We start from the raw sequence: 26673 nt of genomic DNA, 5'->3' as shown, positions 1-26673 counted from the left end.
GGGGGAAGCCTGCATGGCCCTCGCCCATGGGGACTCTATTCTGTGACTAACCAGAAGACTGGCCAGATCTGTGCTTTTCACTAGCATTCTATTTATAGAGAAAACCAGAGGTAATCCAGCCTGGTAGGAATAGGATATTTCAGGACCGAGGGGTAAATCGAGGAGGTCAGGCTGGGCCAAATTCTGTCCTTAGCTACAGAGATACAACTCTCAGTGACTTCACCGGGGTGAATGCAGCCAAAGATACGCAGCAGCAGCGGTAAAGAAGTGGGTGGGTACCTGGGATGGGTGCTGGAGCATTTAGAAGGGATCAGAAAGCCTGGGATAACAGGGGGGAGGATGGTCCAGCAATTAGGGTGATAGCCTTGGACTGGGAAAACCCTGGTTCAATTCCCTGCTGTGTCCGGGTAACCCTGGACAAGTCATTTAGTCTCTATGCCACAGTATGCCCAATGGGGATAACAGCAATGTCCTACTTCACAGGGATGTGGGAGGATAAATACACTAAAAGATTGTGAGACGCTCAGATACATTGGCAATAGTGGTCATATAAGTAGATTAGATAGAATGGGAGAACTTTCGTTGGAGAGGACAGTTTGAAAGGAGATGAGATAGGAGACCGGGGAGGTGGGGGAATCAAATGAGGAAGGAAGAATCCTTGCAGCTCACAAAGAAAGGTAAAATAGGGCAGAGTAAAGGGGTTTATTACAGAGACCACCTGATGTGAAGGAGCTATGGGAGGTGGTGACGATAGCAAGGAGAGTTTTCCAAAGAACAAGCTGACAGTGATAGGAGGCTTTAACTTACTTGGATCTCAAGGGCAGGTTTTTCAAAACACGAGGTAGAATCTGTGCAAATAAAACTATAGAGAATTGTGTGCAGATGCATGTCAGATCAGACATTCATAGACATTCTTAGGCAAGGTGCTGATATACACATCCACACCCCCCTGCAAGACTTGTTCTGTCCACTCAAAAGCGGGTGTGGAGTGAGCCGAGCCAGGAATATTAGTCACACAAGTGTAATCTGCAAAAAGCGATCAATGTTGTGGGTGGCATCAGGTAAATGAAAACCTCGGGGGACAATAGGCTAGGGTTCATGTACAAATGGAAGCGGCAGCAGGAACACCTTTAATCACTCACTTGAGCTATGGAGACTCCTGTGTTTGAATTAGAAGTACCATTAGCAGGACCAAGTGATAGATCCCAGGAGTATGAAACATAAGAATGGCCACACTGGGGAAGACCAATGGTCCTTCTAACCCAGTATCCTGTCTTCCAACGGTGGCCAATTCCAGATAGTTCAGGGGGAATGAACAGAACAGGGCAATTATCGATAAGCCATCTCCTGTTGTCCAGTCCCGGCATCTGGCAGCCAAAGGATTAGCCCTCTTAGCTAATAGCCATTGATTGATCTATCCTCCAAGGATTTATCCAATCTGATATGCAGCACTATAGGAATCAAAAAGGAATTCCAACCCCCATGGAAAACATTGCACAAGTGGCTTCTTGCCATCTTCCAGAGCATCCAGCATTGATCAAATCTGGACCACTGGTCTAATGTGCTAATGCAGATCCAATTGACTATAGCCCCTTCTGGATCTCACAGAGGAACAAGTTTTAAATGAGTAAATGGCAGGGAACTCATACCACATAAGGTATGGAAAAGAGCCCTGGTTTACTTGTAATGATGTAAATTATCTTTTCTATTCCCTATTAATAAGAACCTTTAATACACAGATGATGTTGTAACAGGGCTGGCCCACAACATTTTGGCACCTGAGGCAGGGAGCTCAAATGACGCCCCCATGCCTTGGCCAAAACTTTGAAACTCTGGGTCCTAGTGGCGCCCCCCCACAGTCCGGCACCTGAGGCGGCTGCCTCAGTTTGCCTCATGGTAAGGCCAGGCCTGTGTTGTAAGGACAATTAGTCATATTTGTGACCAAACTGGCAGCTTTTAATTTACTCCTGTGAGTAGACCCCTTGACTTCAAGGAGAATAGTGAAGGTTGCAGAATCACACACAGGATTTCTTTTCCTCTTGGTATACAGCTGTGATAGCCAGCCATGCATGATTTTATTAAGCCATTATATTATGATCAGCTCTGAGAGCGATAGATTGAATGATAGTGGGCAGTAGCACTGCTATACATAAGGATGAGTTTACTGTTTAACAGCTGTACAGGTATCTCTGTTGACATCCAAACAATAAATTCCACACAGATATTAAACTTATTTAATTCCTTTCAAAAGATAAGAGTTAGTTATCACAGTGAACTGCATCATCATACTGAGGAGCTATTTGAAGGCAAACAAGCTGAAAACATGTTTTTTAAATAGCTTACAAAAGGTTTGCAGAATGTTGTAAATATCCAAATTACTTTATTTACTCACACTGGCTGATTGCTGTTTTCATATTTAAGGTTAGTTCCCTTACAAAGAAATTCGATCCAGGGAGCACACAACCAAACAACAGAAAGGAAGTGTTTACATATGCTAATAACTTCCATTTAAGGAGCATAATTAATAGCTGAGAGATTGCCTAAAGAAACAGCATGCTAAGATGCTTTGGAAACCACAATAAGAACAAGCTGGTTACCTATGTATCCTTGGATAATTGCAGTATAGCCGTCTAGGCAAAAATACGTGGGGATATGACGAAGCTCGGTTTACCCATGTCACAGTCTTTGAAGACAAAACAATAAATAGACACAAGCATACAACTGCACACACTGCCTGCTCAAAACGATTTCCCAGAAACACTATTAAACTTCCCTGAATCATCAAAAGTCTAAAACAGCCAGTCGGAACGGCCAAGCTTTGTGCCACTCCATATGTGACATTTCACTCATTTCCCCTTTCCCTCCCTGAGCAGAGAAGGCACAAACCCCTGCCGAACATTGGGAACAGGTGGGAGCGGGAAGTGGCGGGAACAGCCCGCCATACGCACAACCAGGACCCCAATCTCCAAGTAGAGGGTGCTTAGGGAAGCTGGGTGGGTGGTTGGCAGGGTGCCTGGGGTTGGTGCTAGGACAGCCAGATGGATAAAATGGTGCCGGGGCAGTTGGGTGGGAGGATGGCACGTGCAAGTGGGGTGTCTGAGGCAGCTGGTTGAGTAGAGGGGTGTCTAGAATTGCTGGGTGAGTAGGTAGAGAGGTTCCTGGGGTGGGTGCTAAGGGCAGCAAGGTGGGTCCCTGAGGCAGCTGGGTGAGGAGGTGGATGGGTACCTGGGGTGAGTGCTGGGGCAGTAGGATGGATGGAGGGGTGGCTGGGGCAATTAGATCAGTGGGTGGTGGGGGGTCTGGAGATGCTGGATAGGTGCTAGGGCAGTGGGTGGATGGAGGGGTGGTGTCTGGGGCAATGGGGGGCATGAACGGAGAGACTGGGGTGGTGGGTTGGTAGAGGGGGGGCCGGGATAGCTGCTGCGGCAGTGGGTGAGTGAGTGTCTGGAGCCACTGGCTAGGTGCTAGTGCAGTGGGAGGGGAGGCTGGGGTGGTGGGTGGGTGCCAGGGGCAGCTGGCTGGGTGCTAGGGCAGTGGATGGGTACCTGAGAAGCAGGTGGGTGAGGGGGTGTCTGGGGCAGTTAGGTGGGTGTTGGGGCAGTGGATAAGGGAGATGGGGGGCACTTGGGTAGGGGGCACTGAGGGCAGTGAGTGGGGAGTATTGGGGTGGTGGTGGGGAGTACTGGGGGCAGTGAGTGGGGAGTATTGGGGTGGTGGTGGGGGTACTGGCGGCAGTGAGTGGAGGGCCCAGGGGTGGTGTTGGCTAGGAAGTCCCAGCGGGGGGCAGTGCTTTCTCCCTGCCCACCCCCCTCCCCCCATCAGCCCTGGTCAGGGGAGCAGCGAGAGACGAGGCAGAGGAACCACCTGCCTCATGCATGCTCATCAAGAGCCACAGCAGCCTGGGGCAGGTGGGAGGATCGTCTGCAGGGCTATCCGGTTACCGGCCTGTGCACGCAGGTGGGCCGCAGGCCCGAGGCCGGGCTCCAGCAGCCCTGGCCAATGCAGATTGTTATAAAACATATTTGCTAAGAGCAAGGCCGCTGTGGGTGCACATGCAGGACGCCGCTGGTGCAGAGGAGTGCCGAGTCAGCACCATGGATGCCCACAGGGAAGATTATGCCCCATAAATCTAAGAGCTTTCTTTTGCAAAGAAGTGATTAAGGCTGGGGGACCTTCTGGCTTAGCAGAGAGATAAAGGGGTATGGCTCGTTACACCTCTACCTCCCTGTTTCTAATCCGAAAGTCATTACCATCTGATGGCTGAGTGGTGGCCTCACTGCAATCACAAGTCTGGTTGCAATTCAGTTCCTAGTGGACAAGTATCCACATCACAAACTACTCCTCTAAGAACAGAAGCAGATTGCCTTGACAACTGAGAGTGGAGAAAAAAATCTAAGGTGAAATCCTGGTCCCACTGAAGTTAATGGCAAAAGCACTGATGTCAAGGGCGCCAGGATTTCACCCCTAGACTCCAAATCCAAATAGAATTTCTGGATGTCTTACGTTTTTCAGCAGAGTACCCGATTTGGACAAACAATTCTCCACCTGCTTTTGTCCATCCCTGTATGCTTGCAAGCCCTTCCTCTCCTGCAGAATTCCCTGCTCCATCCACTCAGCGTTTGAAGGTCAGTTTGAAGATAGTTCAGCTGCCTTTCTGTGGGGCATCGCAAGTGGCAAATTTCACACCTGGTGGATCTACCTACCACAGAGTGCATCTCAGAGCATCACAAGCATGAAAGATGTGGAAGGGGGTGCAGAACAAAGGGAACCAGCTCAGAAGGAATTCTTAAATGTAGGGGAGAGAAGAGAGTGCAGAGTCTGGGGGGATGTGGGTAGCCATCAGAGCAGAGCGAGAGTTGTCTGGGGTTACAGATTTCAGAGTAGCAGCTGTGTTAGTCTGTATCCGCAAAAAGAAAAGGAGGACTTGTGGCACCTTAGAGACGAACAAATTTATTTGAGCATAAGCTTTCGTGAGCTACAGCTCAAATAAATTTGTTCGTCTCTAAGGTGCCACAAGTACTCCTTTTCTCTTGGGGTCACAGAGAGGCATGATTGCCTATAATGACCTTGTATTAGAATGCAGCACTGAGCTCTGTTTTATTTGTCTGTCTTAATTTGCATCTATCTCATCGCCGTCCCAAAGAGCATCCTTGCGATCTCAGCAGCGGGGGCAAGGGCTGAATGCATGTGGACAGAGAAGGACCCTCTGTAGGGGAGATGATAGAGATCTTCCCTTCAGATCACGGTTGAGATGCATTTTGGGGCTGGAGTAAGCTTGTGCTATTGGATTCTGTGCTGTACCTCGTCTGTGCATAAAAAGAGGATTTCTGACCCCAGGGCTGTCAACCCATCACCTCACACCTCCACTAGAGTCACCTCAAAATATTTTTTTCAAGGTATCAGGGTGGTGGTTGAGAACAGGAGATGCTGCAACTCTCCTTCACTAGGATCTCAGCAAAGCCTTGGTTGCAGTACCATGGAAAGGCTCAGTAAACATCAGGGACACAGTACTGGCACGAGTGAAGAAGTGGCTTGGACTCTGAAGGGAGGAGAAGCAAGTTGGTATGGTGAGCAGTGGCCAGGTGAGTGATTTCCCTAACGAGGTATTGAGAGGCTGAAAGCAAGAACTGTGACTCTCCCTTTTCAATGACTTGGTTCTAGAAGAACATTGCCTGCTCCAGCTCCCATCTGGTAGGTCTGATTGCAGACGTATCTTTTTACACTTGCGCAGGTCTCGAGAGTTCACACAGGGCCATGTTTATTATTGTGTTTTATCTACTACTGTGTCAAAAAGTGTTTTCTTTCGGTGAGGGTGACTGAGAGGTGAGGGCTGCATGGAATCTTCTGCCTTCCATTCACAGCAATAATCACTAAGCAGCAGCCCAGGCCCAGCCAGTGGCTCTTATCTACACTTTAGGCAGGCTTGTACTTTCCCCCGCATATAAAAAATAGTTTCTGATGCTTCCCCTTTCCCAGTCCTCTCCCACTGATAAATTCTTTGAAATGCCACCCAGCTCTTGTTATTGCTACAGAGGCCGGAGAGCTGAGGATTAAATGCCTTCCGTCAGCATTATACTTTATTTGTCTAAGCAGCTGGGGGTAGGGAGGGGCTGTGAATATTGTAAAATGCCAAATTCTGTGAGCACAGACCTTGTCTTGGTGTCATTGAAGTGCAAAGCCAGGAACAAGCCATTTGCAAGTCACTATCACTTTGCAATGTTCATTGAAAGCCAAGTCTCACACTGGGCCTGATTCTAAAATGTTTTGGGGGGAGGAGGGGAGAATGGAGCTGACAGAGTTGTCTTTCCCTCAGTGGAGATTTGGATGATACCATGAGGAACTGTTCCTGCTTTGTTCAAACCTGCTCTTGCTTGTGCTTGAATATGGAGGGACCAACATGACTAATTGTGAGGTCAGTGGATCCTGGAGTGGATCCTGTCAGTCCATAGGACTGGGTGATCAAATTGCTATTCAGGCTGTGTGGGTGTGCGCACGTGTGTAAACAAAGGACTGGCATGACAGACTGTTTTCTGAATTGGTAACGGACTGATCATTTTCCATGAATGAAATGGGTCACATGCCCCCTCCCCAGCACTGTCAAGGAGCTACCCGTGCAAAGAAATCTTAGGCTCTGAACTCCGCAACTGAACCCTGCTCATTCTCTTCCGCTTTCACTCCTGCCAGAAAACTGGCTCTAACGAAAGCAGATACAAAAATTGACTTCTACAGCCTGCTTAGAATAATGCCCATGGTCCTTCCCGTGTGTTCTACACACCAAGAGCCCTCTGACTGACTCCCAAGGCCACAAGAGACTTCTACATGCCTCCTTTCTGAGTTCCTTATTAATTATACAGCAACATGTATGTGCCTGGTACTTAACAGACAACTAAATCAGACATCTATCTACACATCCATTTTTGCTGGGGCAAGTTTGTGGGTAGGCAGGGCCTCTTCTTCCCATACATCTTTTATATGAATCTGATGCCACTGCATTTCTATAACCACGTTCCATCCAAGGATCTCGGAGCTTTTCACAAACACTAATGAGCTGCAGCTCCCAGCACTCCTGGGAGGTAGGTATTACTGTGCACACAAGAGAAACATCCTGCCTCATGACTGGCTGAGAATTCTCTCAAGACGAATCGTTAAGTTTCTGTTATTTACCTCCTGAGAAATGAAAAGGAGTACTTGTGGCACCTTAGAGACTAACCAATTTATTTGAGCATGAGCTTTCGTGAGCTACAGCTCACTTCATCGGATGCATTCAGTGGAAAATCTGAGAAATGAATACTAAGGTGTGAAGGAATGTTGACCAATCAGATCACATATGCAAATGATGCACCCTGATCGACTCTGTTGAATATAACTCGCCTTCCAGTAAGTGAATAATAGATTTTTCTGTGCTTCTGACTTCCTTTCCCCTATATAATCTTATTTTCAAATGGGGAAAAACCCCCGATTGTCAGTTTATTCAGTTACGTGGAATTACAGTCTAGCTGTTTTGAACGACAATGAATGTCAATTACAATTCATATATTGACTTCTTGTTTTAGTGAATATCAAGATTTATTATCCTTCAAGGAAACTATCAACTTAAGCTTCACTTTGATCAATATTTACTTTTCAGGTCAATACATCCTGAAGTCGATATGTTACAGATGGGGAAACTGAGTCACAGAAAGACTAAGTAACAAAGGTCACAGACTTAGTAGCAGAGCCAGGAACAGAACCCAGGAGTCCTGACTTCCAATCCCTTACTTACACTAGTAGACCAACACCCTCCTTATGGGGGCTTCAAAGTGTCGTATGCACACCTTCTACACTGGGTGATCATATTGTGTCCATGTAGATTTCTTATGCTGGGAACCTTTTACAGATTCTGGTGCCCAAGCTACAGCTACATACCTTCTACAGGCTGCCTGGGGGCTGTAAGGCCTTTGACAGACCTCATTTGTCCCATGTAGAGCCTATGTGCCTTGTACAAACTTTCTATGGCCAATGGACACTTTATAGACCTTCAGGGCTCTTTTAGGACTTATGAACCTCTTGATATGCCTCTCACAAGCCATCTGATTCACGGCATGACTCCATGCATCTATCATACGCCCTGCAGGGTCCACAGGAGAAGAGCATCATGCCTTCCAGAAGGACATCCAGTAGCGAAGTCATTGATTGATTATATCACTATTATCAGTGTTAATCCACCCATGAAATAAACACATATCACCTTTAAAAAAAAAGGTGATAGTGACACTGTTTGGAGGCCTAGCATCTGGTGTACGTATCTGAACTGCACTCTCTGGCTAACTTAGGACATGAGCTTCTTGTGAAAGACACCATATGCTTGTGGATGCTTTATGCTCTCAATAAATAATTCTAATAACAAAGGGTAAATCCTGAAGTCCTTACTCCAGCTTTACTTAGGCTGAAATCATTAAAGCTTTAGCCTGAGTAAAGATGAAGGACTTCAGGATTTGGTCAAATAATAAAGACTTCCTTCCTTCATGTAGTGCTCACTCTGCATGACACTGTTCAGCCCTATTCTCTTCTGTCCATGTCTCTGGAGACCTGGGCCACCAGTTATTTTGGTTATGTTGCTCTCTGTCGTTGTACCATCTGCTGGATGAGATGCCCATCCCTTCCTGCAGCTGCTAGCTGCCACAGTGGAAGTGAAGCTTTTGACCATCAGCAAGGAAAAGGGTGTGGACCAGTGTAAATAGCAACACACCAGATGGGCACTACTACCCTGCTGGAATGTGGAAGGTTGGGTCATGTGGATTGTTCACATGAGGTGTATAAATGTATATAGGTAGGAATTAAACCATCCCAGTGGAAACACGACTATGCATAGTTATAATGAGCAGCACAGGCCAGCCTCTCTACAGGATGTGACAGTATAAGCAGTGCGTGAATAATTTTAAACGAGAAATTTACTCAATGCTTTGTGCTTATTTGTCTGCTCTCAGAATATCTGCAAAATGTGTGGTTTCCTGGGTGTTATTATTTGAATGTATCTGATGGTTTCAAAACATTGTTCTATGGAATGATCACAGTTCTCCAGGAGCATTCGATTCTTGAGCACCGACATTTCAGATATGTTTAGGTGGAATTGGCAAGGCAAGTCACATGGTATTGTTTCTAGTTCCCATTGGATGAGTATGCATGTGACTTTGAAATTCACTTTACCTGAACCTGCATGTCAGTGACACCTGAATGCACAAATGTTCATGGAAAGTGAATACAAAAAGCACCTGAACCTAGCTGAAGTTAATTCATTTAAAAATCCAAGAATATGCGCACAGAAAATGGTTAGGTAATCCAAGGTCATGGCATTGAGTGCAGTATGGTGGTAGCCTAGGCCCTGATCCTTCAGAGACTTTTGTACATGCTTAACTAGATGCACTGGTGATATTTCTACACTGCAACTGGGAGGTGTGATTGCAGTATCAAAGCTAGATCAAAGTTAGCTCAGATATGTCTACACATACTGCAGTCGCACCTCCTGATTGCAGCATAGACATAACATGGGAGTAACCCCACTGAAACCAGTGGGGCCACCCAGTGCATGAAGTTAAGCATGAGCGGAAGTCTGCCCTAGATAGATTTATGCAGTGTTGTAGCAGTGTCAATCCCAGGATATTCAAGAGACGAGGTGGGTGAGGTAATATCTTCATTGGATCAACTTCTGTTGGTGAGAGAGACAAGCTTTCGAGCCACACAGAGCTCTTCCTCAGGTCTGGGAAAGGTACTGAGAGTGTCACAGCTAAATACAAGATTGAACAGATCATTCGATCTTAGCATTACTTATGCTAAACTATCTGTTTGCTCTTGTATTTAGCTGTGACACCCCTAGAACCATTCCCAGACCGGAGGAAGAGCTCCGTGTAGCTCAAAAGCTTGTCTCTCTCACGCACAGAAGTTGCTCCAATAAAAGATATTCCCTCACTCATCTCGTCTCCTTGTAATATTTGTCCAGCTCACACAGAATATATTGTTTGCAACTATTGCACGTAGTGTGCTAGTCCCTTGGCTTCTCCTCCACTGCATAGCATATGAAATCAAAGTTGTCTAAATTATACCACTCTGGGGAAACTGTTGTGCCATCCCACTGTGCAATGCAGAACAGGCCATCCAGTGCAGTGGCTGTGCCCAAGCCTTGCCCAGCTCCACGAATGTGTGTGACCAACCTACGAGAAGGTAAAGCCACGTGGACTATGGGAAGGCTCCTGAGCAATCAGTGGCTGAGGAGAACATCCAAAACCAGTAGGAAAATAACTTCACAGCTTCCTGTTGCATCACCTGCTGGTCCAGATTCTGACTGCAGTTATACCAATGTGAATCCAGAGTCTTCCACTGACTTAAATGTAGTGGAACTGAGAGCATTAATCCTGTCAATGTTATTAGGCCATTTATCTTGCTTGGTGTTTGCCCTTCAAAAAAACCTCTCTTCTCATTGTATCTCTTTGTAATACATCAATTACGATGAAACAAGGATAAATATGTCGTTGGTACGAGAGGATCTTAATGGTATCCCCAAATGCAGGATAAAAATCAATGGGTACAATGTTTTCACCCTACTTTGGGGCACTTTGATGTTTATGGGATGATTTGCATGAGCACATACATTGTAGGGGGATATAATATGAATATTTCATTAGTCTCTGAGCCAGTGAGATGCATCTTTCACCAGGAGAGGATGGGGAAGAGATGAGGCACATGGTGGATGTTCCCCTTGATACGGTTCTCTGCTTGACTGGCTGATCTTTGTGTATATAAGGCACATCTGTGTCTAGGTGTGGGGGGCTCATATGTGCACCGCGTGAGGGAAGCATAGATAGTACACATGCAGGTGTGTGTGTTGTTTCATAGCTCCCTGGTGCACAGACCTGCCCTTCCACCCCTCTCACTACACCCAGCTGACACGCCCCGTGTTACCATGCCACACCATTGTTATCACTGGCCTTGCTGTCACATCATCACCATTAGTAATTGGAAAGGTCTGCCCAGCCCTGGATCCCAGCCAGGAGGCTTTACTCCAGGATCTCCCCCCCGCCCGCCCCCGCAGTCTCCTATCCATCCGCCAGCTTGGATGCCTGCAGCAGTGCTCCACAGAAAGACGTCATCACTTCTCGCCCTTGATTGCCTTGTAAACAGAATCTGGTGTGGTTTAGGCACAAACAAGCATGAGTGCAAAGGGAGGGGCTGAAAATACCATCCCCCGCGCCCCCCCCCGTCACACCCAGAGGCGGCGTTTATAAAACAGCCAATGAAAACATGGCGCAAGGGGGCAGCCCAAGTTGCCCTGGGTAGAATGAAAGCTGCCTGTTCCCTGCGTGCTGCCCATCATAAAGGGGTCCCTGGGCTGTTATCAGGCAGTGACAGTTTCCGCCACCAGGTCCCTCCTGTCCGTCAGGAAGGCTAAATAAGGAACATCGCTCAGGCGGCTGCAGGGAGAGGGGAAATGCAGGACATCCGGCCCAGCTGCCAACTTTTCCTTTCCCATGAACCCCTGCTGACCTCCACCAGCGAGAACCTGGACACCAAGCCTGGCATCAGGACCACTCATCTTCACTTAACCCTTGGGAGGTTAGCCACACTGGCCACTCCACGTGCAACGGGCATCCCAGACCTGCTGCCACGTTCCTTGGCTTAACCCCGGGAGGGATGGCGCGTTTGCGTGCAAGGCACTACGTCACTCGGTTTAGCACCGCCATGGGAGCTGGAAACCAATGCAGCTTGATTCTAGCACACCAGCTGACCTTCACTCAGCGGCCTGCAACCACACCGTGCAAAAATTTAACCCTTCAGCACCTACAAGTTGCAAATTTGCGCAGCTAGAAATCAGAATGGTGTCTTCTACACCTGTGCATGTCTTTAGCTTTTTAGAGGCAGCTTTGCCGCTTCTTGTTTGCATTCAGATTGCACATGAATCCCATGATACTAGTTGAGTCTACTCCATTTTGAAGCTATCGGGACCAGACTATGTCTTTCCAGAAGCTGATCTGAGTTCTGACCAGCGTGAGAGTTGCTGCGATAGGAAGACAAAATTCACCCCCTGCAATTACTGCTCTGCCAACGCTCCAGCATAAAGCCCAGGAGGTTCGGACATGTCTATGACATGGTTTCTGTCTAGCCCTTCTCATGAACATCACCATGGGTGGTTACGGCTTTTGACCAATCAGACACCACATTTTCACCGCAAAATCGGCAATTAGTTCTCAATGCAGAGGCAGAGGAGAATGAAGATGAACAGTATTATTGTTACCATAACACAGAAGGAGGAACAGAGCGAGAGCCAGAATCAGAGGTGATTTTAAGTGTCTGCGTCTGGTCTGATCCATGCCTTTTCTGTATGTTACACCAGCTTGGATTTATTCTACACTCCCTTAGAGTCACGTCCATTTATCCATATGCGACTTGCACCCCATCTCACATATCGCTTCTGAACTGGGCCTGCTAAGCCTAGGAGTCTGAGCTGGGGTAAGTCACCCCCAGGGATCAGGGGAGAGGAGTGCTGCAAGAAAAGCGACTAAGCTGGGAGTAAGAAGGTGTACATGAAAGGACAGTCAGCTGCTATGATTTACTTTAGGTTCTTCAGCATGTAGACTTCTTCAGTTTTGACTCCCTGGATTAAATCATGGGCCCACTGAAGTCAATGGGAGTTTTGCCATGGACGTCAGCAGGGCCAGGATTTCACCGACTTCTATATCACCATATGCATCACCTCTGAATTTAGCCCTGAGTATTAAGTGACTTGCCCAAGGCCACAGAGCAAATGCGTGGCGGAGCCAGGCTCTGCACTCAGGAGTTCCTGCCTCCCCGCCCCTTGATCTCTCGCAATTCCCATTTCCAGGAAGGCTTGCTATGTTGCTTTAACAATGAGACGCTGCAAATGGGCAACAACACTTTACGCTGAAAACATCATAACAATTCTGATCACAGAGGAAACAGACCCCTGGGACTAATCTAACCCTTCACATTAACAACTTGAAATAAGCAACAAAGGTCTGGGATAGCCAAAGGCAATAAAACCTTGGGATTAATTTAACCAGTCGCTAGATGCCAGTGCAGCTGCAGCTGTATTTCTTTGCTCATAAAGGAGATATTATGATTCCTGATAAGAGCCCAGGGAAAACTTAGGCTCTCGTCCCAAAGAGCAGACAGTGCCGTGAAGCCTGCAAACACCACGTGTACAGTTGTCTTCCGCTGAACACTATGACAAATGCTACCGTCCCTGGGTGTTTGTCTGAAGGAACTGCTGCAGTCAGTGCCTTCTGCGTGGCCTGTGCGCTGCTCCCACCACAACCAGTCTTTGGACTGGATCCTCCCACCCCTCTGGTGACATAGGCGGAGATTTTCGAAAGAGGCCTAGGAGCTGGGCGTTGGGCAGCTAGGTCTCCTAGGCAGCTTTGGAAAATCTCACCCAAAAAAGTCGGAGACGAAATGAAATGAGGTGCGGAAATCTCCTCTTCGGTAGCATCGAGATATAAGTGCAACCTCACATCGACTGGCTCGGGCTGTCAGGTTCTCCCCGCCCACAGACTCCCATTGGTGATCATAGGGGACACTCCATGTAGGGTCACCCCAGTAAGCGAACTCAAACTATGCTACTCCCTTATGGTTGGGTTGTTACGGTCAGGTTTCTCATGCTGTAGGAGTACCCCATCAGCTGGCTCCCTCTGTAGGGTCCCCCCTCATCCCTGGGCTGTTACCGTAGGATTCCCTCAGCCACGGGTTCTTATTGGGTTTCCCTTATAAATCCCTATTGGATTTAACGTAGGATTCCTCCAGTAGTGGGGACGTGCCGTAGGGTTCCTGTCACGAGGCTGAGACTGTAGAGTCCCCCAGCAATGGGTGCTGTCTCCGGTCATAGAAAAGACCCCAAACTCTTAAACAACTGAAAGAGGGATGGCAGGTAAAACCGGCCTTGCTTGGCAGATCCCCTGAAACCTGCTCACGGACCCCCAGGGGGCCCCACATCCCTGTTGAGAAGCACTGTCGTAAAACACCCATTTGGAAGCTTCCCCTTCTTGATGCCCGTCCGCAGCCCGCGCCATCCTCTCTGTAAAGTTCCTTCTGCACTGGGCTCTTAGCTGCAGTGTAACAGTCAGCTTCATGAGGAGGTCATGTCTTGTTGTGGTTCCCATGGAAGGCAATTCTCCCTTTTCTTCTGCAAGAAATTCCTGCAGGGAGCTGTAAAACCACAAGCTTTCTCCCCTGTCACTTCTGTTAACCAGGGACACTGGTGTCTTCCCATGCCAAGGAGGGCAGAAGTGGAAAATGTAAAGCTAACAGGGAGATATTCTAACCCCCTGCGCTGTGATCTCATGCCCTAAGCGGAGCCGAGCTTGGTCAGCACGTGGATGGGAGACCTCTAAGAAAAACCTAAGCAGTTCTGGCAACCCCCTAGGTAGCTCTTCCCTATGAGCTGGTATTGTCCCACACTGGTAGGGGGCACCCTGCTGCAGGTGGTGTGGCCTTCAGAGGAGATGCACAAATCAAGGTCCACACGCGTTAAAAATCTCGTGGCAGTTTTTGCAGGAGTGGGGGGTGTTTGCTCTGGTATTCTGGCCACATCCCAACTAGGCAATGCCATTTGCTCAGACATGCTCTTCCCTTTTGAAATGAACTATGTAGTGTTGGAGCGTACTGTATAAAGGCTGCCCCCTTCCCCTCCACAGGGGGTGCACTGCCATGAGAGGTGATGTGATCTCTGTTTCAGAGTAACAGCCGTGTTAGTCTGTATTCGCAAAAAAAAAGGAGTACTTGTGGCACCTTAGAGACTAACGAATTTATTTGAGCATGAGCTTTCGTGAGCTACAGCTCACTTCACAGTATGCATCCGATGAAGTGAGCTGTAGCTCACGAAAGCTCATGCTCAAATAAATGGGTTAGTCTCTAAGGTGCCACAAGTCCTCCTTTTCTTTTTGTGATCTCTGTATAATTTTCAAGGCTCAAGGCACAGCTCTACCCCCTATGTCCTCTACTACTGCTCTCATACTTTCCTGCTCCACCTAGCCTGGTCTCCTCAGTGCTCCCTTTGTAGCCTTCCTCCCTGCCTCCCTTATGCACGCCTTCCTTCATCTTGAGCACACTGCTGGCACTCACCACATAGTTAATTACGGTAGAGTTAATAAATCCATGTCTAAAGATTTCACCTTAGGTTGCACGTTCTTGGATCTTTGCATGAAGGACGTTACAGAATTGGCTGGTATTATCACTAACCATAAATAAGTCTGGATTTAGCTGCTTCACCCACAAGATGTTAGTGGTACAACCATCTCTTCACCACTCTCATGCCAGGGCTGGATCTGTATTGCCATTGCATACAAACAGAGGGATGACTGAATGCTCTTGGAATCTGGGTCAGGGACTTTGGTCAAAGTGAATAACTCTGTTCCTGCACATGTATCCTGGCCATCAGTGGGATGGTGGGATGCTTACATCCTAACGGTAAGAAGATAATCCCCAAAATTCAATGAGCTGGCCAGACTGTCCTGTCCAGGAACTCCCGTCCTACGACTCACGTGGCTGGTCAGGTAGACCTTCCCCGCAGCAGTCGATAGGATGGTTAAGCTTTCAGACATTCCACTCTCATGGAGCTTATTACACTGGTGGGGTGACAGTCCTATGCAATTCCAGCCATGCAATATCCATTGCCAAAGGGAAATATGCTGCACTGACCCTGATGCTCTCTTTTGTGGCAGTTTAGATCTGTCAGTGTTGGATTTACCACCTTAAAACACCCAACCTGGCTTCTGATCCAAGAGAATGTTGCGGTGAGAAAGGAGGGTCTAGAAATCCTAATCCATGAACTCGGATAGTCATATACTCCCACCCCAGATACCTACTGCATTTACCAAATCATATCAGTCAATCAGATAATTGGTCGTGAGTGTGGGATATCAACCAGTATAGAACAGAATAGCTCTTGCATACGTCCAAAGTGAGCTGTACACTCCAGTTTCTCGGAGGATAAGCCTCTGCACTTGCCCACAATTAGGAAGATAATTATATTTGTCTAATAGGGGCTAATGTGGTGAGGAGTTTGGGGACACTTCACATTGTTGTGCTCCACTCCAGGATACCTTTGGTAATAGGTAGAACTGAAAAATAAGCCACATGTTCCTTGGTAGAGTCCCATGTTTCACATGCAGGTTTCTCTGCTTCTTAGCAATAATATTTAGCCCTTATATAGCACCTGTTAGGTCCAAAATGCTGTACAAACAGTTAATTAAACCCACACATCACATCAGTCTTCATTGGGCCAGACACTCATCTTACCAAAGCCTTCAGCACTAGGACAAGAGGAAAGAATTTAGGGAACAGCTGTAAGAAGCTTTACAAAATGCCACCAAAAGAGCTTGGCTGGAGCTCCAGCAGTGCCACAAACATGTGCTGACATATGGCAGCTGGGAAGCTCCAGTCCAGCAGCAACAGGCCAATGTGTTCGCCCTGATGTGCTCTAACCCAGCAACATTAGGCCCAGTACAACCTTTCCTGGCAGCACATCCCAGCGCAGGGTGCTCCCTGCATTGGTGCGGCACCTTCCCTTCTCGACTTCTTTCCTGCCCCTCATTTCAGAGCGCAAGCCTGCCCTGAGCACGAACGCGGCAATGAGGAGTCATGAAGCTGAGGTTATAAAAAAGGTTAATTATGATCCAGAAATTGATCCTCTCTCCTTTGAAGCTTCCTGCACTGTTATGTGCCTTGTGGTCTCGCTCTGATGTTACCCTGCACATTTGAGCTGTTGCAATCTGTGCAGTAAAAGCACTGGCCTAGCACCTGCTCCATTGTGGCAGTGCCAGTCCAGAGCCTGCTCCATCCCAGCTGCCCTACCCCAGTGCTCACTCCATCCTGACACCACCGGCCCAGAGCCTGCTCTGTCTGGCCTCCTGATAGCTGCTCAGTCCCTGAAGAGCTGGCCCAGCATCACTCCATCCTGGCAGCAGAGGCCTGGCATGTTTTGTTTCTAGATACACCCAACAATCGAGTGGACTTCTCCCAGCGCTCCGATATGGCTACGGTGGCCCAGAGCATTTCGCTGCTGGATGCACCCACCGAGCCCACCACCATCACTCCAGCACCTACTCCATTCTGTGAGCTCAGTGGCCTTCGTTCCTAGATGCACCCATAGGACCAGTCACACTGCCCAGGAGCATCCTCAGGGACAAGCAACCCAAGGGACTGTGAGGGCCTCTGCTTCTTGAGGGGCTCTGCTTCTTGAGGGGGCTGTGCAGCCCTGGGTCTCTGTGTAGGTTGTGTATCAACCTGACCTCATATTCTGGCCATGGGATGGGAGGCTGGAGCACATGATTTATGAGGAGAGGCTGAGAGAACTGGGATTATTTAGTCTGCAGAAGAGAAGAATGAGGAGGGATTTGATAGCTGCTTTCAACTACCTGAAAGGGGGTTCCAAAGAGGATGGATCTAGACTGTTCTCAGTGGTAGCTGATGACAGAACAAGGAGTAATGGTCTCAAGCTGCAGTGGGGGAGGTTTAGGTTGCATATTAGGAAAAACTTTTTCACTAGGAGGGTGGTAAAGCACCGGAATGGGTTACCTAGGGAGGTGGTGGAATCTCCTTCCTTAGAGGTTTTTAAGGTCAGGCTTGACAAAGCCCTGGCTGGGATGATTTAGTTGGGGATTCAGTCCTGCTGTGAGCAGGGGGTTGGACTAGATGACGTCCTGAGATCTCTTCCAACCCTGATATTCTATGATTCTAACGCTCTGCCCAAACCACCCCGTTGCCCCCCCAGAGTGCTGTTGGCGAGAGAAGTGATTCACAGCCCACCGCCCTGGGGGCCTAGCAAATTCGTGCTGAGTCTGTGGGAGGCAAGCTCTGGCCCCCTGGGGAGGCCGCACCAGAAGGGGTCTCATAATGCGCTTACAGAGCACTTTTCCTCTGCAGAGCACAGCGCAGACATTAACTAATTAATGAATGACGTTAGGAAAAGTAAATAAACAAGCCATCAAAGTGCTCCTCCCTCCCAATTCCCTGGCCCCAGAGCTGGAGGTGGACAGAAGACTCCTTTGCAAATGGGACAGGGGCTGTCCCCCATGATACAGCATGCCATGTTCCCATGCCGATCACGGACACAGGTACAGATTAGCCACTGACCCATAGTGCTCGCCACGGGGGGGGGGGGGGGGAGAATGGGGCAAAACATTTTAAAAGACCAGTGAAGTGAGAGACCCGCATCCCACCAGGGGCCAGCACAGGACCCCAGGGGTCAGCCATGGGAAAGGCCTAGCTGGTCCCACCCAGTCCATCAGCCTGGGGGCCAGTGCAAGCTTGTTCCTCCAGCTACTAGTGCTCCAGGCTGGGGGGAGATGCCCCACGCAGCTGAGGCATGGCTGGCTACAGCGCCTTCACATTGGAGCGCCCCCTGCGGGCAGGCCGAGGGACAGACTCAGTCCCTCTTTGACTGGGTTTGTATCATCTATCAAAGGTGGACCAGCTAAAAGCAAAACGTGGCGTGGGGGGGGGCAGATCGCCGGAGGGGGGGGGTGGGGAGCAGGGGGGTAGCAGACGCGGGGGGGAGGTGATGAGGAGCGGGGGGGGTAGCAGACGCCGGGGGGGGGTGATGAGGAGCGGGGGGGGTAGCAGACGCCGGGGGGGTGATGGGGAGCAGGGGGGGTAGCAGACGCCGGGGAGGGGTGATGGGGAGCGGGGTGGTAGCAGACGCCGGGGAGGGGTGATGGGGAGCGGGGGGGGTAGCAGACGCCGGGGGGGGGGTGACGGGCAGCGGGGGGGGGGTAGCAGACGCCGAAGGGGGGGGGGTTGGAGAGCAGGGGGGTAGCAGACGCGGGGGGGGTGATGGGGAGCGGGGAGGGTAGCAGACGCCGGGGAGGGGTGATGGGGAGCAGGGGGGGTAGCAGACGCCGGGGGGGTGATGGGGAGCAGGGGGGGTAGCAGACGCCGGGGGGGGGTGATGGGGAGCGGGGGGGGTAGCAGACGCCGGGGGGGGTGATGGGGAGCAGGGGGGGTAGCAGACGCTGGGGGGGGGTGATGGGGAGGGGGGTAGCAGACGCCGGGGGGGCGGGTGATGGGGAGGGGGGGTAGCAGACGCCGGGGGACAGGGCTCATGCCCATTTACGAACGGAGCTGGACTCCCCGAGCCGGCAGCAGCGCCCCAGGGACAAAGTCCCGCGCCTGGGCGCGCTGGGCAGGGGGAGTCCCGGCTCCGGCACCCCCTCCTCTGCCCTGCCCAGCCCGGAGCCGAGGGCAGCCTCCGGCCCCCCAGTCCCCGGGTCCCAGCGGGGCCCCGCCCGCGCCGCGGGGCTGCCCTGGCGCCTCACCTGCCTCCGAGACGATCCCGATCCAGAGCCAGAGGGACAAAGTGCAAACTCTCTTCATTTCCAGCGCTCCGTGCCGGGGGGCGTCGGGAAAAGGCCGGGGCTGGAGGCGAGCCGGGGGCAGGGTCCCCTCTCCCCTGGCCCGGGCGGGTCCGCGCTGGCTGCGGGTTCAGGCGCAGAGCCCCGCGCTGAGCTGTGCAGCCGCCGGCTCGCCGCGCACAGGAGAGGCTGGCCCCGCGCGCAGGGGAGGATCGGGCCCCGAGTCCTTTTCCTTCCTCTGCTCCTGCCAGCGAGCCCCGCGCACTCCCACTGCACCGCGCTCTGCGAGCACGGGGCGGCGTGTGCGCGGCAGGGGAGGGCGGGGGGCGATGGCCAGAAGGGAGGGGAGGGGGTCTTAGGGCAGGGGAGGGGCAGGGGAGGGTGGGGGCGATGGGCAGAAGGGAGAGGGGAGGGGCAGGTGGGGGCGATGGGCAGAAGGGAGGGGAGCAGGTCCTAGGGCAGGGCAGGGTGGGGGCAATGGGCAGAAGGGAGGGGCGGGGGTCCTAGGGTAGGGTAGGGCAGGGTGGGGGCGATGGGCAGAAGGGAGAGGGGGTCAGAGGGGAGGGGCAGGGTGGGGGCGATGGCCAGAAGGAAGGGGAGGGGGTCCTAGGAGAGGGGCAGGGCAGGGTGGGGGCGATGGGCAGAAGGGAGAGGGGGTCAGAGGGGTGGGGCAGGGTGGGGGCGATGGCCAGAAGGGAGGAGAGGGGGTCCTAGGGCAGGGGAGGGGCAGGGCAGGGTGGGGGCAATGGGCAGAAGGGAGAAGGGAGGGGCAGGGTGGGGGCGATGGGCAGAAGGGAGGGGAGCAGGTCCTAGGGCAGGGCAGGGTGGGGGCAATGGGCAGAAGGGAAGGGAGGGGAGGGGGTCCTAGGGCAGGAGAGGGGCAGGGCAGGGTGGGGGCGATGGGCTGAATAGAAAAGAGGTCATAGGAGGAGGGGAGGGAAGGAGCAGAAGGGACCCACTGATTTGTTTTCAGTATGTTTGTATCCATTCCTTCATGGGCTGGCCTGGGAGGGAGACATCCGTGTTAGTGTCTCTGCTGTGGGATATTTGCTGGGGGTTGCAACTAGGGAGCACTAGGACATTTCAGGTGAGAGCTGCCAGGCGTATCCAGGCACACAGAGGCAGACGTGCCCCAGTGGGCACACCTGCTATGCCCACGCACACATACCCATGGCCACCTACACGCACAAACAGGAACACACGGAGGCACACGATGCTTACACGGTGAACACACACAACTGTATGTACGCGTGCAGGCATGTATGTACGTAGATGCATCCAGACACAAATCTACATGTAGGTACACCAGTGTACTACACCTCCCTCCCACCCAAAGGAACACACACCCATGCGTTTCGTGCCCTATATGGTATGTGCGATTGTGCGATTGCAGCTCTCTCTCCATCTGCAGCAAGCCCACTCCTGGGGCCCAGGAGTGCTGATTACTGAATGCTGTTTCCTCCTCCAGCTGTTTGTTGATTTGTTTCCTTTCCTTTCCTTTGCTAGCCCCATTAGGAAACCTAGAACTGATCCTTCAAAGAATGTCTAGGCCACAGGCAGAGCGTGCCCAGGGAATTTACAAGCATGCTGGTTTAGTGTGGGTGCTAGGGATGGCACTGCCACCAGGGTAGGGTGTACCACAGGTCTTTGCACTAGTCAGCTGCATTATAGGATGCAGCATCTCATCTAGAGATGGCAGGAAATGCCAGGGCATGGTATGCTCAGTCAGCTGGCAAGGGAGCACTGATTCCTTGCGGTCTCAGAGGTGTTGACAGCCTGTGATGTACTGGCTTTGTGGAGGTATGAATGAGTGAGAGAAGATATCCTCTAGTGGCTGACCTGCAGAGAGGATAAGGAGCCTCACAGCTCCTTTTACAAATCCCAAAGAGCTGCATGCGGGGGGGGGGGGGGGGAGTAGGTATATCAGTGTGTTTGGTCTATCACCCTGTGTGTATCCATGACTGAAGCAGAGTACTGCAATGCACAGTACTGGACCTTCCCCTTCACTCATGTAATGGATAGTTTTGGTTCTGTGGACTGTCTAATACATTGGGGCTACTCTCTTCCATCATTCCCCTCCAGCTACAGCCAGGGGGCTCTTAAATTACAGAGGGTACAAAAATACCTCCACTCTCGCCTCTGTGGGGCGGGGGGAGGAGGGGAGAGTCCTCTCCCAAGGAAAGCTGCAAAATAAAATAAATTAAAAAAAAAATCAAAGCAAAACAGCCATAAAGAAATGCCATAAAATAGCAACTTGTACATGTCATTGACTGTAGAGCCCTTACTAATTACATTAAAGACTCAGCAATCTGGACACCAGTCCTCACGTACATTGCATATTTCCATAGTAAAAAAAACAACCAACCAAAAAAAAAAAAAAACAACAACAAAAGTCCCAAGTCTGTACCTTAGAGATTTATGAATTATACAACTTTGCAGACATCACAAAAGAGGCCTGGAATGAGAACCATGTATTCTGAGTTTCAAAATGGCATGGAATTCTATTGTGTGTTTAATTGCATCCCCAAATCTGTGGAAAAAATGCACCACGCCCTTTTCCCAAAGCCATCAAAGGAAATCTAAGCAGCTACAGGTATTCTAAAAGATTTCTCCTCTCCCCTGCCATACGACACAAATTTGGAGATTCGACCCCCTAAAATGTCTACGCATGCACACACATTGTACCCTCAGTACCCATCTTTCAAACTCCCTTTAGAGATCAGAATTGGCAAAGACTCATGCATTTTCACCTGAAATTTCCATAAAAAAGCTTTTCTGACCTGCTCAAAACTGCCAAGTTCTCATTCATCAGTTCAAGAACTTTCCAAGTAGGAAAAAGATCTGTTAGTTTAATTTAGCCAACAGTTATTACAGAATAACAGTCTACCTGTCAGGACAATTTTAGATCCCACCGTAGGCCAGAAATACCATCTGTAATTCTAGATCAGAATCTAGAGCAGCAACATCCCCAATTGTGCAGCAGCCCATGTCCCATCTTGGAGCAACTCTGCAAATTTCTGCTGCAGTCCCTTCTGGAACAGTGAAATGGGTCATCTCTGTACAGTTCTATTGCACTAGGGCAGAAGAACCCCCAGTGAAGGAGCTGGGCCCACTGTGGGAGGTGCATTAAATATAAGTAACCAAATAGGCAGCCCCAGCCCCAGAGGACTAACAGCCTGTATGGCCAATGGGGATTGGTGAGACAGAGAACTGAGAAATGTTTTCTTAACGTTTCTGTAAACGTATGTTTAACATTCTTAGGGGGATCAATTGCTGGTGACAGCTCTGGAGCCTGAGCCTGTCTGTGTATCTATTGATGGAGTAGAGGCTGCAGGGTGAGCCGCAGCTGTCCACATTTCTCCTCCCTGCTCTGCCAACATGTTTCAGCCCTAACGGGGAGGGACCATCTAGAATGGCGAGTCTGCGGCCCCCAGTATTGAGACTGCCAAAGAGGGTGCCAGCTGTGGGGGCAGTAGGGTTTGGTGACGTGGGAACGGGACAGAGAGGGAACGTGTTGGTTTTCACTAGCGAAGGTGAAGATTGTTTCCCTGAGTCTCTGGGATGATTCTCGTAGACCATTTGACAGTATGAGCTTAGGTCTCCTACCCTTTGAAAGGCTACGAGAGGCAAAACACGTTTTTAACTCATGGCTATGGAAATCAACATCAGAGTTGAGACGTTCTGTGAACACCTGTTTTAACCAAGAGAAGCAAAGACAGACACCTACCTGGGCATGGACCAAGTGACAAAGAGGCAGCTAGCTTCAGAGAGTGACAGATGAATAACATGGCTCTGACAGACAGGTCCAGGAGGAAATATAGCTCTGCTCTTTTGAGGGACTGGCTGTTAAACTGATAAGAGAGGACCGCTAGGGGTGGAAATGATGAAGCTTGACTTCCATTTCACCCATTCACCGCTCCCCTGAGAATGCCAGGCTGAGGGGTAGCGAACACAGAACTCAATCAACAATCCCAGGTGGGGAAGGGTGTGTTTGTCACCAGAGCAATAAAAACAGCACGACACAGCTTACGGAACAGCCCGGAATTGGTCACATAGGGGATGTCTCACACTGTGCCCCAAAGGGGTCTGTCACCCAGCCTTTACCACACTGCCATCTAATGGTGGGAAGTGAGGCAAATTTTCCATCACAAACACAGGGTTACTATGTGACTGACGGGGCCTTTCTATTGTTGTATTCTTGGGAAACAAAAGGATCTTATTTTAAAATCTTACCCTTCCCACACCCAAAAACCCAACAAGTGGAATGAAGTAATCATGTTTCTACTCAGCTAAAGCGAGTGATGAGACTTGGTGGCGTCTTCCTCTCCCCCATGGTCCGGTCCACTCAGAGTCAATACCCAAACAGGTTTCAGAGCAGCAGCCGTGTTAGTCTGTATCCGCAAAAAGAACAGGAGAACTTGTGGCACCTTAGAGACTAACAAATTTATTGGAGCATAAGCTTTCGTGGGCTACAGCCCACTTCACCGGATGCATAGAATGGAACATATAGTAAGAAGATAATATACATACAGAGAACATGAAAAGGTGGAAGTTGCCATACCATCTTAATTAAGATGAGCTATTATCAGCAGGACAAAAAAAACTTTTGTAGAGATAATCAAGATGGCCCAGTTCAGACAGTTGACAAGAAGGTGTGAGGATACTTAACGTGGGGAAATAGATTCAAAATGTGTAATGGCCCAGCCACTCCCAGTCTCTATTCAAGCCCAAGTTAATGGTATCTAGTTTGCAAATTAATTCCAGTTCAGCAGTTTCTCATTGGAGTCTGTTTTTGAAGCTTTTCTGTTGCAAAATTGCCACCTTTAAGTCTGTTACTGAGTGACCAGAGAGGTTGAAGTGTTGTCCTATTGGTTTTTGAATGTTATGATTCCTGATGTCAGATTTGTGTTCATTTATTCTTTTGCGTAGAGACTGTCCGGTTTGGCCATTGTACATGGCAGAGGGGCATTGCTGGCACATGATGGCATATATCCCATTGGTAGATCTACAGGTGAACGAGCCCCTGATGGCGTGGCTGATGTGATTAGGTCCTGTGATGGTGTCACTTGAATAGATATGCGGACAGAGTATGGCATTGGGCTTTGTTGCAAGGATAGGTTCCTGGGTTAGTGTTTTTGTTGTGTGGTGTGTGGTTGCTGGTGAGTATTTGCTTCAGGTTGGGGGCTGTCTGTAAGTGAGCACTGGTCTGTCTCCCAAGATCTGTGAGAGTGAGGGATCGTCTTTCAGGATAGGTTGTATATCTTTGATGATGCGCTGGAGAGGTTTCAGTTGGGGGCTGAAGGTGACAGCTAGTGGCGTTCTTTTATTTTTTTGTTGGGCCTGTCCTGTAGTAGGTGACTTCTGGGTACTCTTCTGGCTCTGTCAATCTGTTTTTTCACTTCAGCAGGTGGGTATTGTAGTTTTAAGAATGCTTGATAGAGATCCTGTAGGTGTTTGTCTCTGTCTGAGGGACTGGAGCAAATGCAGTTGTATCTTAGAGCTTGGCTGTAGACAATGGAATATGTGGTGTGCCCTGGATGGAAGCTAGAGGCACGTAGGTAAGTATAGCAGTCAGTAGGTTTCCAGTATAGGGTAGTGTTTATGTGACCATCGCTTATTAGCACCGTAGTGTCCAGGAAATGGACAGCTTGTGTGGATTGATCCAGGCTGAGGCAAACAGACTCCCATCCAGGGCACTTACCAATAGCCTTGATTCAGCTAGGATGGCATGGGTTGTAGGCTGCAGTTCCTCTCAGCTGGCCACATTGTTAGCCGTCTTGAAAAAAGAAAGGCTTCTTCCCAAGAAATACAACTAATGTGGCTTTGCAGATAGTCAAGGCACTGTCTCCGAAGAATTGTTGGAGCTTTCCGCAGCAGAAGGAATAGATGCTTCCATCCTACAGTACCAGCACATTCAGAGATGGGGAGTTCCAGGGTTCATCAATATAAATTAGCACATGAGGTTTAGTGACATGAAAGACATGGTTCATAAACATCTCTCAGTCACATGGGGGTCATGTGCAATGGGTTTTGTGCAGTGGGTTTCCGTAGCAGCAGGTCTCTCAGAATGCTAAGCAGGCGTGGAACAGAAACCGTCCCATTCAGATCACAGTCAGTGATTAAGCATCTCTCATATATGGCCCTACTTCAATAAAGGTTTATATAATGTGCAGAGTAAACAAAGGCTTGAGGCCTGTTTGAAATGGAGGCTTCGACAAAGAGTCCCCAGCTGCAGCCTATTGGTTTGATCCAAGAACCTGGCCTGGCTTTGGGCTAGCTGCTTCCTTCATGCCTTAGGCTGCGATCATGGGTCAAGCAGCAGCACTGGTTGGGATATGGGTTTATTAACAAAGTTCACCAGGAAACAAGAACTCCCACCCAGCCTTCCGAACTGGCTCATGCCCTTAGTGCAGGGTTCTTATGCCAGGGCCTGCTGAGACTTATCCTCTAGCAGACTTATCCTCCATGCTCCAGCTTTCCTAGCTAGCTCCTGCTCCCTGCAGCAGGCTGTACCCCCGGCCCCCTGGGAGCTACAGGGGGCTTCTATGAGCAGAGCATCTTAGGCAGCTGACCTGCTCCTTTGAATCACCCCCAGCAACTCCTGGGACTTCCTTTCTCTTATTTACACCCCAGAGGCCTGATTGAGTCACAGGACCTGCCTGTCATGCAACATTGCTCATTTTCTCCACCCGGAGAGGCATATGACACATCTCCCAGCAGGGGCTGGATCCATTCTCCTTAAAGGGCCTGTCACCCTGTGGCAAACCCTTCCATTGGGTGGGCCAGGGAACTTGTCCTTTTTAGCAATGGGGCTTGCAGCACATGGGGTTGGGAACATTGGATGGGGTGTTACAAATTATTCTTTTTGCAGTGTTTCTCTGGGTAGATGCAACCCCGCTTCATAGACTCAGCTGACATCCCCTTGGTTGCAATGGGACTTTAACCTGCTGTTGTCACCTTCAGACCTTCAGTGATCTTTTAAACTACCTTATCTGGGGTGGGTCCAATTTTTCCACCTAAGGCCCATTGGCTGCAGCCTTACTGTTAATACTGATACTGCTAAATAGGAGGCTTGTCTTATTTTCAGAATGTTTCTCTGGCAGTGGGTGATTTCCCCCTTTTTACAAAGTTATTCTCTCTTGCACTTTTTGTAGAGGCTGAAAGGATGCCCAAGGGTTTGGTGCAGGAAGTTGTCACCCTCAGGTCTGCAGGCTGCCCCAGCAGACTCCGTACTCTGCCATTGTTACTTGTGATGACATTACACCACACAAGTGAGATGCTAAGGAACAGATGCCTCTGGAGTAGCTGGCGGGAAATTGAGTATGTAACCCAAATG

At 49.8% G+C, this 26673-nt stretch overlaps 1 protein-coding gene across 2 annotated transcripts in view; it reads right to left on the bottom strand.

The window, feature by feature from the left end:
• Positions 1–19573, bottom strand: part of FLT4 (fms related receptor tyrosine kinase 4) — a 97048-nt gene extending 77475 nt beyond the window's left edge. For both annotated transcript variants that reach the window (XM_074960327.1, XM_074960328.1), the window contains exon 1: positions 19302–19573. In XM_074960327.1, the coding sequence (XP_074816428.1) occupies positions 19302–19359 (58 nt within the window). In that variant the 5' untranslated portion in view covers positions 19360–19573. The remainder of the gene's footprint in view (positions 1–19301) is intronic.
• Between the last annotated feature and the right edge of the window lie 7100 nt (positions 19574–26673).

Source organism: Natator depressus, chromosome 8 (genome assembly GCF_965152275.1).
Source record: "Natator depressus isolate rNatDep1 chromosome 8, rNatDep2.hap1, whole genome shotgun sequence".
NCBI classification, from domain to species: domain Eukaryota; kingdom Metazoa; phylum Chordata; order Testudines; family Cheloniidae; genus Natator; species Natator depressus.
This window is presented reverse-complemented; position numbering and strand designations above follow the sequence as displayed.